The sequence below is a fragment of the Schistocerca americana genome, chromosome 6 (assembly GCF_021461395.2).
Source record: "Schistocerca americana isolate TAMUIC-IGC-003095 chromosome 6, iqSchAmer2.1, whole genome shotgun sequence".
NCBI classification, from domain to species: domain Eukaryota; kingdom Metazoa; phylum Arthropoda; class Insecta; order Orthoptera; family Acrididae; genus Schistocerca; species Schistocerca americana.
The window spans coordinates 360,817,369-360,830,230 of record NC_060124.1 but is presented as its reverse complement, the minus strand read 5'-3'; the positions used below and the strand labels follow the sequence as shown (position 1 = coordinate 360,830,230).

The 12,862-nt window shown below is 39.7% G+C and overlaps 1 protein-coding gene across 1 annotated transcript in view; it reads right to left on the bottom strand.

Moving 5' to 3' along the window:
* The window catches only part of LOC124619340 (protein unc-80 homolog), a 905,779-nt gene that overhangs the window by 741,698 nt on the left and 151,219 nt on the right, over positions 1 to 12,862 (bottom strand). The window contains exon 6 of the mRNA XM_047145658.1: positions 7,739 to 7,904. Within this exon, the coding sequence (XP_047001614.1) occupies positions 7,739 to 7,904 (166 nt within the window). The remainder of the gene's footprint in view (positions 1 to 7,738; positions 7,905 to 12,862) is intronic.

The following is a 12,862-nucleotide window of genomic DNA, read 5'->3' as shown; positions in this document are numbered from 1 at the left end:
ATGTTTTCTTACAAATTTCCTCTCAGGAAATATGACTTTCGAAGTTTTAACTCAATTGTGTTCACACATTAAATCACAGAAATAATCCAAAACAGTCTTCTGGAAATCAAATTATCACCAGCTGCCTAGTTGCTTGAAATGACTATTCTGCCTTTTCTGTTTTAAAGATTCATCCTTTCACTCACCAGATTTTTGTTCAAGGAGATAACATCATTTATCCATTTGAAAACAATCGTAGCTAGTGCTTTGTACTTCCTATAGTGTAGAAATAGCTGAATAATATTTTATGGCTACTGCAGAAAGGTGTTTAATGCTAAAGTTTTTGATGCATACATGTTGAAACTGTTTGGGTTTTTCTGATGCAGATATCACAATGAAATAAGAATTGTGCGACAGAGATTTAATTGACAGTGCAACAACTTGAGTTCAATTTGACAACCAGACGTAGGTGTCAAATGCATGAAAATCTTAATTAGCTTGGTACTGTTAGAAAAATAATACATAATATAATAATAGAAAGAAGATTCAGTTTCGAAGCTTAGGTTATATCTTGCAGTGAAAATAATAAGCTGTTTCAGTTTTCAAACAAATTCTGTTTTTGGGATTTCAGTGAACTTCCTGAACCCAAACCAAATCATCTTCATTCAGTATCTGGGACTATACGAACAGCTATGTTATTTTTAGATTTTGTAAAACATGGTCGCCACAGAGAAAATAGGTAACCAACAAAACTTGGTACATCTGTGTGCCAGCTGCACATTTTGAGAATGTCAACTAATTAGAAACAAAATCTAACGAAATGACAATGCAGCAATTTCATTCTTTCTAGTTCCTGGGCAGGTACCCAGTTAGTGAACTTCTGGATTCTTTTTGAGCATCATTTCAAATACAATTGATAATTTATTTCATCTTCTTGATGAAAGCACATTACAGTACTATCTGTATGTGATGAATTTGTGAAAGCATAAGATTCAGAGGTGCTTCAGAATATCCCATGTTCCACTGTAAATGCCCTACATTCATACATTAAAATTAATGAAAATGAATAAATCAGTAACAAGATTTGAACGTCGTGTGGTATCGCTGTGTGGGATATTGGAGTCACTGAGTTCAATTTCTTCACCAATTACTGGTTCTGGCTCACCATCACCAATGTCACACATCTTCACTCTCTGAGACACTGTGGAGCATTGCTCATATTTCTGATTTTGAGGAGACTAATGTTCACCGTGTTGACCAAATACTAGTGACAGAAATTACCACACTTTTGGGATTCAAACCAGCAACCCCTGTGTCAGGAGTCACTGCACGAGCACAAGTTAACAGCTTCAGTTATGAATGAGCAGTGTTTTCCACACCTGTTCCACACCAATGGTTCTTAGTCACCAGGGAATATAAAATCTGAAGATTTCTTAGGAAATTGAAACCAGTCATCTAAAAATAAAAATAAAAAACTTAAAACATGATTACAACTGTGTGTATTGAAATAAGTTGTATTATAAAGATCTCTGTTTTTCCTGGAATAATGTTCCAAAAACTTCTAAACCTTTTATTTTTCTAATGTTGCCTATCGCTGCCAATGCATGTATCAAGAATTTTGAAAGTTCAAGAGTAAACATATTTCATTTATCATGGTACTGTCAACACCCTTCTCATGTTACAGTTTAAGAAAATAATTTGTAGGTGTTGCTTTGTACACTGGTGTGTGAAAGTTAAGGATGATGCTGCACTGACAACTACCGTAGCTCAACGAAACTTAGACCATACATAGAAATAACTACTACAGCAGAGAACAGAAGGTAACTGAAAGAAATACACAATGAGACAAACAGAAATAACACTTTCTTTCAAATGCAATATTTATGCTGAAGTCAGCATGATTTATGATGTTGACCTGGATATTACAAAAACCAGGGCATGGTTCTTAACACAGTGTTTGCAGTGCATGCTCTGCAGCAAGCTCCCAAGCTGACCACAAACTTGGCATGGAGTTCCTTTGGTAAAGACTTCTCATCCTCCACCATTGCAGTTGACAACTGGATGGTCACTGGTGCATGTGGATGTGCTAAAATACAACTCCCCAATGCATCCCGCATGCGTTCAATGAGATTTAGGTTGGGGGAGTGGGCAGGCCAGTCCATTTGGCAAATATCCTTTTGCTGCAAGAGCTTTTGCACCTGTACTGCCTGATGCGGTTGCACATTGCCATGGTACAGTGTTACAATAATGTTGATCAGTGAGTTTACCATGTTCAATGATTTGGAGGTCAGTACACCTGCACCATAATACCAGGACCACCAAAACGATCTTGTTCAATAATGTTGTTGGGTGCATTACATGTTCCCACCTCTCGCCATATGAGGGCACGTTCAGAATCACTACACAGACTCAATCTGCGCTCATCTGAGAAGAGCATGTGGTGCCACCCCTTGTCCCTAGGCTCTTTGCACAATTGCAAACATTGCTGCCAATGTGCAGGTGTCAATGTAACCCAACATACTGATCATTGGGCAAAGAGATCACGTCCATGCCATCACTGTGCCACTGTGAAGTATGAAACTGTGTGCGTTGCAGTTCTGCTAAATTTGGTTGCAACTGCACCCACTGTTGAATGTGGGTCCCTTCTTGCTTGCTGCACTATGTAGCGGTCATCTGCTACTGTAGATGACCATGGTTAGCCACCTCTTCTTCTTTCAGCAACAGTGCCTGTGGTTCAGAATGCTCCCCTTGTATATGAAACAATGCTATGTGCAAATACCAAACTCCTGGGCTACACTCATCATATTTCATCCTTCTTCAAGTTTCCCAATGATTCTTCCCCATGGAAAGTGATCCAGATGTTGTTTCCAGGCCATATTTTAAACAAGAACACCACTGCAGTGTACTGTAACTGCTTTCTGATTTGCATATGCTGTCTTTTCCTGTTCCTTCAACGACCTCATACTGCAAGATGAGCCCCATGTGGCTCTATAGTCACAATGAACTTACGACATGTGATATCCAACTTTCTATGACCAACAGGAAGGCCTCTGGCAACATTCTCCTGCACTTTCATTCATTTCCATGGAGAAGTTAACATGTTATGTTACTTTATGTTGTTGTTGTGGTCTTCAGTCCAGAGACTGGTTTGATGCAGCTCTCCATGCTACTCTATCCTGCGCAAGCTTCTTCATCTCCCACTACCTACTGCAACCTACATCCTTCTGAATCTACTTAGTGTATTCATCTCTTGGTCTCCCTCTACAATTTTTACCCTCCACACTGCCATCCAATGCTAAATTGGTGATCCCTTGATGCCCCAGAACATGTCCCACCAACTGATCCCTTCTTCTAGTACAGGTGTGCCACAAATTTCTCATCTCCCTAATTCTATTCAATACCTCCTCATTAGTTATGTGATCTACCCATCTAATCTTCAGCATTCTTCTATAGCATCACATTTCGAAAGCTTCTATTCTCTTCTTGTCCAAACTATTTATCATCCACTTTCACTCTCATACATGGCCACACTCCATACAAATACTTTCAGGAACGACTTCCTAACACTTAAACCTATAGTCGATGTTAACAAATTTCTCTCCTTCAGAAACACTTTCATTGCCATTGCCAATCTACATTTTATATCCTCTCTACTTCGACCATCATCAGTTATTTTGCCCCCCAAATAGCAAAACTCATTTACTACTTTAAGCATCTCATTTCTTAATCTAATACCCGCAGCATCACCCGATTTAATTCGACTACATTTCAATATCCTCACTTTGCTTTTGTTGATGTTCATCTTATATCCTCCTTTCAAGACACTGTCCATTCCGTTCAGCTGCTCTTCTGGGTCTTTTGCTGTCTCTGACAGAATTACAGTGTCATTGGTGAACCTCAAAGTTTTTATTTCTTCTCCACGGATTTTAATTCCTACTTCGAATTTTTCTTTTGTTTCATTTACTGCCTGCTCAATATACAGATTGAATAACATCGGGGATAGGCTACAACCCTGTCTCACTCCCTTCCCAACCACTGCTTCCCTTTCATGCCACTCGACTTTTATAACTGCCATCTGGTTCCTGTACAAATTGTAAATAGCCTTCCACTTCCTGTATTTTACCCCTGCCACCTTCAGAATTTGAAAGAGAGTATTACAGTCAACATTATGAAAGGCTTTCTCTAAGTCTACAAATGCTAGAAATGTAGGTTTGCCTTTTCTTAATCTATTTTGTAAGATAAGTCGTAGGGTCAGTATTGCCTCACATGTTCCAACATTTCTACGGAATCCAAACTGATTTTCCCGAGGTCGGTTTCTACGTTTTTCCATTCGTCCGTAAAGAATTTGTGTTAGTATTTTGCAGCCGTGGCTTATTAAACTGATAGTTAGGTAATTTTCACATCTGTCAACACCTTCTTTCTTTGGGATTGGAATTATTATATTCTTCTATATACTCCTTCCACATTTTTGTTTTCTCTTCTTTGCTTAGAACTGGGTTTCCATCTGAGCTCTTGATATTCATACAAGTGGTTCTCTTTTCTCCAAAAGTCTCTTTAATTTTCCTGTAGGCAGTATCTATCTTACCCCTAGTGAGATGCCTCTGCATCCTTACATTTGTCCTCTAGCCATCCCTGCTTAGCCATTTTGCACTTCCTGTCAATCTCATTTTTGAGACATTTGTATTCCTTTTTGCCTGCTTCATTTACTGCATTTTTATATTTTCTCCTTTCATCAATTAAATTCAATATATCTTCTGTTATTCAAGGATTTCTACTAGCCCTCATCTTTTTACCTACTTGATTCTTTGCTGCCTTCACTATTTCATCCCTCAAAGCTACCCATTCTTCTTCTACTGTATTTCTTTGCCCCATTTCTGTCAATTGTTCCCTTACGCTCTCCCTGAAACTCTGTACAACCTCTGGTTCTTTCAGTTTATCCATGTCCCATCTCCTTAAATTCCCACATTTTTGCAGTTTCTTCAGTTTTAATCTACAGCTCATAACCAATAGATTGTGATCAGAGTCCACATCTGCCCCTATAAATGTCTTACAATTAAAAACCTGGGTCCTAAATCTCTGTCTTACCATTTATAATCTATATGATACCTTTTAGTATCTCCAGGGTTCTTCCATGTATACAACCTTCTTTCATGATTCTTAAACCAAGTGTTAGCTATGATTAAGTTATGCTCTGCGCAAAATTCTACCAGGCGGATTCCTCTTTCATTTCTTAGCCCCAGTCCATGTTCACCTACTATATTTCCTTCTCCCCTTTTCCTACTCTTGAATTCCAGTCACCCATGACTATTAAATTTTCGTCTCCCTTCACTACCTGAATAATTTTTTTTATCTCATCATACATTTCATCAATTTCTTCGTCATCTGCAGAGCTAGTTGGCATATAAACTTGAACTACTGTAGTAGGCGTGGGCTTCGTGTCTATCTTGGCCACAATAATGCGTTCACTATGCTGTTTGTAGTAGCTTACCCATACTCCTATTTTTTATTCATTATTAAACCTACTCCTGCATTACCCCTATTTGATTTTGTATTTATAACCCTGTACTCTCCTGACCAAAAGTCTTGTTCCTCATGCCACCGAACTTCACTAATTCCCACTATATCTAACTTTAACCTATCCACTTCCCTTTTTAAATTTTCTAACCTACCTGCCCGATTAAGTGATCTGACATTCCACGCTCCAATCCGTAGAACGCCAGTTTTCTTTCTCCTGATGATGATGTCCTCCTGAGTAGTCCCCAACCAGGAGATCTGAATGGGGGACTATTTGCTTCTGCAGATGCATTGAGATTCCAAGCAGAAATGAAACAGAACTTTGCAATAGGACAATGCAAGACCTAAACTTACAGCAAGTTAACAGAATCTGTTATTATTATGCTCTAGCAGTGGCAGTGCTAATTTGCTAAGGAATAATTCAGTCACATGAACAGAAGTTTACATTTATAGTTCTGAGTATTACTCTTCCTCTAAAGCCATTCTGAAAATAATGTTGCAAGAACCTTTGTTTTGCTTTGCATCCAGCTTTAAATATTTCATCCGATACACCAGCAGTCACAGAAGTCTTTCCTTTCCTGGTAGTTTGGAAGGTTTTATCCACATTACCTAGCATAACTTCCAGAATGTTATTATTATTATTATGAAATGTATCTCCCCCAATAAGTATTGGATATGTTTTACTTCATACTCTTATTGTTTTTATTTGTTTCTCTTACCAATATTTTATTTTACCTTCTCAAGCCTATTTGAGAATGATATTGTTTAATTCTGCAAGTACTATCATACTCCTGTTATCAGTGGATAGATACCATAACATTCTCTTCAATTTCTCATTTGTTTGACTTGAGATTTTCTTTTTGTTTGTTTTCTTCATACCTTAAACATACTTTAATGTAAATATATCTAAAAACAAAGAGGATGTGACTTACCAAAAGAAAGCGCTGGCAGATCGATAGACACACAAACAAACACAAACATACACACAAAATTCAAGCTTTCGCAACCAACGGTTGCTTCGTCAGGAAAGAGGGAAGGAGAGGGAAAGATGAAAGGATGTGAGTTTTAAGGGAGAGGGTAAGGAGTCATTCCAATCCCGGGAGCAGAAAGACTCACCTTAGGGCGAAAAAAGGGCGGGTATACACTCGCGCACACACACACACACATCCATCCACACATATACAGACACAAGCAGACATATTCAAAGGCAAGGAGTTTGGGCAGAGATGTCAGTCGAGGCGGAAGTGCAGAGGCAAAGATGTTGTTGAATGACAGGTGAGGTATGAGTGGCGGCAACTTGAAATTAGCGGAGATTGAGGCCTGGTGGATATCGGGAAGCACTTAATGGAAACAGATCGATAAAAAAAAAAGAAATCTATTCACCGAGGGGAAAACACACACACACACACACACACACACACACACACACACAAGAATTCAACTTAAACATACTTTGGAGTTTCTGTAAGTACTTTTGATAAAAGAAGTGCTACTTTCATCTATGACTATATACGATGCTGAAACCATTGATTTCTTTCATCTAGAATACCTCCCTACTCTAAAACTAATTGTCATAAGCTACGTACCTACATCCTACCACCACAGTCTACACTATTTCTTTGTTGCTGGGAAAAATAAAATCATTTAATCGTCTTTAGTTCCACGAGATTCTTATGAAGTTAGCTTTTTTCTTTCCTTCTTTCTTTCTTTTCTTTTCTTTTGGAAAAATAACAAAAAAATGTTTTCATTGTTGTTATTACCATAAGAGATCTTTTGTTTATTTTTAAAACAATTATTTAATTCTGTGTGAGTCTTCTTGACTATCTGTAATATGGTTTGTTATTTTCTTGCTTGGAATAAAGTGTACAGCTAATTTTCTTTCTGTCCCGCACCTCGGTTGACAAATACACATCCAGATTTTGTTTTCTGTCATGTCCCCCTATGATAATTCTACTATATCGTATTTACTGTTATATAGCTCCTCTTCCAACTCCAATAACCTATCTTCAAGTCATAATTTCTGAAATTTACTGACCTTAAATAAAAAGTAGTTGAAGCAGTTGTGTTTGTAAGGCCTATGTTAATGGTTTTTCGTATGACATTAACTTAATATATGGCAATGCTTGGTAAGCAACAAGATATGCACTGAATCCTTTTCATATGGACTACCTTACACAAAAACATTAATCAATTGCATACACTTTAAAAATAACATAAATATTAAGTTACATATAGTGTCACTTACCGTTATACATGGTATGGAAAATAAGTAGTAAAAAGGAGATGAATGATACACTCCTTTCTCATAGTCTGCATCAGCACATTCCTCTGCAGCATCCAAAATGATCCAATGTAGTGTATAGAGAAGCTTTGTCTCAGCTTGTCCTAAATTCTGGAGATTTGTATCCTTCCTGTAACATTAAATTTTCACTTGTGTAGATTTGTTCCACAACACATGATTTTCAGAGTTACAGGCTTCAAACAATGGAAACTCCAGGTAAGAATATCAACAATGTATGAAAGACAGATTGCTGCTTACCATAATGAAGACACTATAAGTTGCAGACAGGTACAACTAAAAGACACATCCAAAAAACTTTCGGCCGCAGCTTGCATCAGTAAAACAGACACACACCATTCATACGCACAAACAAGAACCCCTAATGTACACATGACTGCGAACTCCAACATCTTGGATCGGAATGCAACCATCATTTGGGATGCAAGCAGCAATCTGGAGGTGGCGGGAAAGGGGAGGGGATAGTAGCGTACAGGTGGGGAGAGAGGCAAACACTGCCTGATGGAGTGTGCAGGGACTAAAATGCCAGCAGATGCAGCGTCGTGAGGTTGTGGGGAAGGGATGTGGGGGAAAAATGAGCAAAATAGGAAGAGAGTGGGGAAAGACAGGAGGATACATTGGCAGATGTTGCCAAATAAACATGGGATATAGGAATGGGGTGGAGATGATAGGACTGAGGGGTGTTAACTGTTAAGGCTGTGATAACTGCAGGAGTGAAGACTGTGCTGTAAGGATATCTCCCACCTGTGCAGTTCAGAAAAGCTGGTGGTGGAGGGAAGGATCCAGATGTCCTGTGTAGTGAATCAGCCAATGAAGTCAAGTATGTTATGTCAGCTGCATGTTGTGCCACAGGATAGTCTACTTTGCTCTTGGCCACAGTTTGGCAGTGGCTTTTCATCTGAATGGACAGGTGGTTGGTTGTCATATCAATATAAAAAGCTGTGCAATGATTGTAGCAGAGCTGGTAAATAACATGGCTGCTTTCACATGTGGCCCAGCCCCTGCAACAGGACTGGAATAGGAAGCGAATTCTGGGGAGCATGTGAAAGGTGGGTGTGCAGGGATTCAGTGACATGTTCTGGGGCGGGCAAAAGTCTTTAAGCACGGATTGGAGGTTGTGTTGGACTCCTGGGATGGGATCATTCTGAACAGAGTTTAAGGGGGAGAAGACAGATAACTGGTGGAAGCCTTCTGCCAAGTAGTCACTGTGATTCATAACACAGTGCGTGAGCGGCTGTTCTTTCTTCTACTGAAAGGAACCTGGGGAGGAGGGTGAGGCTTAGTTGGAGGTAAGAACTTCCAGGAAGGTGACCAGTGGATGGTTAGGTGAGAGTGGGAAAGGATTGCAGTTGGATGCTGGTATGAACTGGAAGAGGCGGGGTTCTCTGTTTGAATTAGAGTGGTTTTGGTTTGAAGGATTAGTGGTAAAGAAGTGCTTCCACTGCAGAGATTGGGAGAAGGAGAGTAGTCTTTGACAAGTCCAGCATGGTTAAATTTGGGTGTAGGGCTGAAGTGAGGCTCTCGGATAGGACTGAAAGTTCCACGGAGCTGAGGGTTTTGGTGGAAAGGTTAACAACACTCTTACAGGAACGTTTTAGCTCTGGATTCGGTGGGGAGTTGGTAGGGAGTTTTGGGGGATGTGGCAAGCTGAAAAGGTCAGTTAGGTAGGTTTGATTGCTATGAGGGGTGGACGAACAGAATCACTGTAGGTACCATAGGGATCTGATACTGGTGCCCCGAGGTGGCAGAAGGATACCAAGCAGGTTGGTTAACTTATGGAGGTGGTGTCTGGAATGAACCACCAATTGCTTGAGAGCAATGGACTCAATTTCAGAGCTGCGATGTATGGTGTAGGGATTGCATAGTACTAGTATCTTGCAGAGGGAGGAGAAAAGGTTCTGGGATGTTTGTGCTATGGAGATGTGTTTTTGAAGAACCATGTCTGTGAGGACCAGGGATTGGTGGCATCTGGAAAGACATAGGTCTTTGTGGAAGGAGGGTGAGAATCTATGGTTTAGGGAGCATTTGAGAAACAGGATGTGGGACTGGGTTTTAGCCAGGGAAAGGGATCCTTTTCTGAATTGGTGCAGAAAGCTGGAGCAAAGGTCAATTGCGGCAGGTATGGTGTAAAAGAAATGGGAATGATGCAGAAATGGGCAAAACAGGTTTTGATGATTTGACAAGAGCTGGATAAGTGAAAAGAAGAATAAAAATTCGTAATGACACGCAATACATAACGACATGCAGGAACATGCACAGACATGATGATTTGAGAAGAGCTGGATAAGTGAAAAGAAGAATAAAAATTCGTAATGACACGCAATACATAACGACATGCAGGAACATGCACAGACATGCATATCTATGCAGAGATATGTAAAAATACACACAAATATGTTAAAATCATACAAAAAATGTAGGAGAAAAGCAAAGATGAGGAACAGGAGTGTATGTGTGTTGCGATAAGTGAAGAGAGACAGAGGGGAACTTGTCAAAGACCTATGCCCCTTGTCCCAATCTCTGCAGTGGAAGCATTTCTTTGTCACCAATCCCTCAAACCAAAACCACATTAATTCCAACAAAGACTCTTGTCTCTTTCAGTTCATACCACCATCCAACTGCAATCCTCCCCCACTCCCACCTAACCATCCACTGGTCACCTTCCAGAAAGTCCTTACGTCCAACTTAGCCTCACCATCCTTCCCCAGGCCCTTCCACAGAACACCAACATTCTTGTAGAAGAAAGAACAGCCATACACAGCCTCAAAACAAATCCTGACCTAGTCAACCTACCTACAGACAAAGGCCCACCACTGTTGTTATAAATCACAGTGACTACTTGGCAGAATGCATTTGTCAGTTATCTGACTCCTCCCCTTAAACTCTGCCAGAGTGATCCAATCCCAGAAGTTCAACACAACTGCCAATTCCTTCTTAAAAGCCTAGGCCCTTCCCAGATCATCTCCCCTGAATCCATTACACTGTGACACCCTGCAAACTCACTTTCTACATGCTCCCCAAAATCCACAAACCCAACAATTCTGGACACCCCTTTGAGGTTGGTTATTGCTATGCTCCCACTGAAAGAATTTTGGCACTTATTAACCAACACATCAAACGAATTGCCTGTAATCTAGACTCTCATGTCAAAGACACCAACCACTTACTTCTTCAACTCTCCACCATCCTCACCCCTTTATCTGCTGGATCCCTACTTGTCACTATTGACGTCATCTCCCTATACACCAACATGATTCATACCCATGGTATTACCACTACTGAACACTAGCTTTCCTAATGTCCTTCAGAGTCCAAACCCACTATGTCATTCCTCAATAACCTTCCTAACTTTATCCTAACCAAGAGCTACTTCTCCTTTGAGGAAAGGTATATAAACAAATCCACAGCACAGCCAGACACGAATAGCAGCTTCTGCGACATGCTGCGCCATTGTGCATTGGTGAAGCCATAAGTTACAAACGTTCTTGTTACTGTTTGCCATTTCTTGTTAATTTTCCCCTCAAATATGTCACATTTTCTGAGTGAGAAAGAAATTTTAGAAGCTTAGAAGAAAAATTGGACGATTCTGGTTCTGAGTGGGAAATGTCTGAATGTGAAGAGAATGAAGAGGTTCAGATACATGTAAGGAGCTGTCTAGTGCTGTTTTTATTCAGTATTATTATTGTGACATATTGTTCGAGTTGCTTCAGTTTGCAGATAATTTATTTCTGTTTGTTTCATCTGTCTTGCAGAGGAATCTGATGAGCCTGCATCTGTGGAGCCGGTGTTTATTGAACAAAGTACATCATCTGCAACGCAGCTGTCTACCTCCAACAAAAAGGAATGCAACAAATTTCGCGGAAAAACCCACTGATGCCGAATTGGGCTGGAAATTTGCTGATGATCAGCCTCTGCTGTGCCACAATTTGCAGAGAAAAGTGGAGTAATGGCAGCTGTTCATGAGAATTCCACTCCCCTCGATGCGTTTTCAATTTTTTTCCCTGATTCCATAATGAAACACATAAAATCCGAAACAAACAGATATGCAAAGTCTGTTTAAGACAAACTCAAAGCAGCTTCCAGGGTAAAACCTAACAGTTTTTGTAATTCGTGGGTGGGAGTAAAGCTGCACAAAATGTATATGTTTTTTGGCATATTTATACACACGTGTCTTGTGAAAAAACCAAAACTGACAGATTACTGGTCTGCCAACAGTTTTATTTCAACCCCTTTCCCTAGATCTGTTATGGCCAGAAACAGATTCAAGGCAATATTATCAAAACTGCATTTGAATGACAATGCAACTTACGTTCCGAAAAGTCAACGTCAGCATGACCTCGTGCCTAAAATCAGGCCAATCCTGGATCATTTCCTATAAAAATCACAAAAATCATTTTACCCGTTGAAAACCTCACTATTGACGAAGGCATGTGGGGTTTTCGTGGAAGAGTGGTATTTTTGGTTTACATAAAAAATAAACCTGACAAATATGGAAGCAAGATGCTTATTGTGTGTGATTCCAAAACTGGATATGTTCTTAGATTGGAGATATATGCCGGGAAAGGAACACAAGACAACTCCATAATACCATTATTTGAGAGGTTGCTAGCAGATTACCTGGAAAAAGGCCACACTGTTTACATGGACAGATTTTATAGTTCACCAGCAGTATTTGATTTTCTGTGGCAACATAAAACTAAAGCATGACTAATTGGACAGAACTACCAAATAGAATTGTTTCCAAAAAACTGAAAAGGTATGAATCTGTGTCAATGAAGAGCAAGAAGAGGAATCATCTGCTTTGTTTGAAGTGGAAAGACACAAGAGATGTACTATGCCTGTCTACAAAATGACCAGCTCTGACACGTCTGTTCATACAAAGGAAGGTATCAAAGTAAAATCAAAACCAGATCTCATTCTTGACTATAATAGTAACAAAACAGGAGTATATAGGAATGATTTCTTACTATGCATTTAGGAGGAAACAGATGAAGTGGTGGAAGAAATTGTTCTTCCACATGCTTATAATGGCTGCCACAAATGCATTTGTCTTATACCAGGAAACCAGGA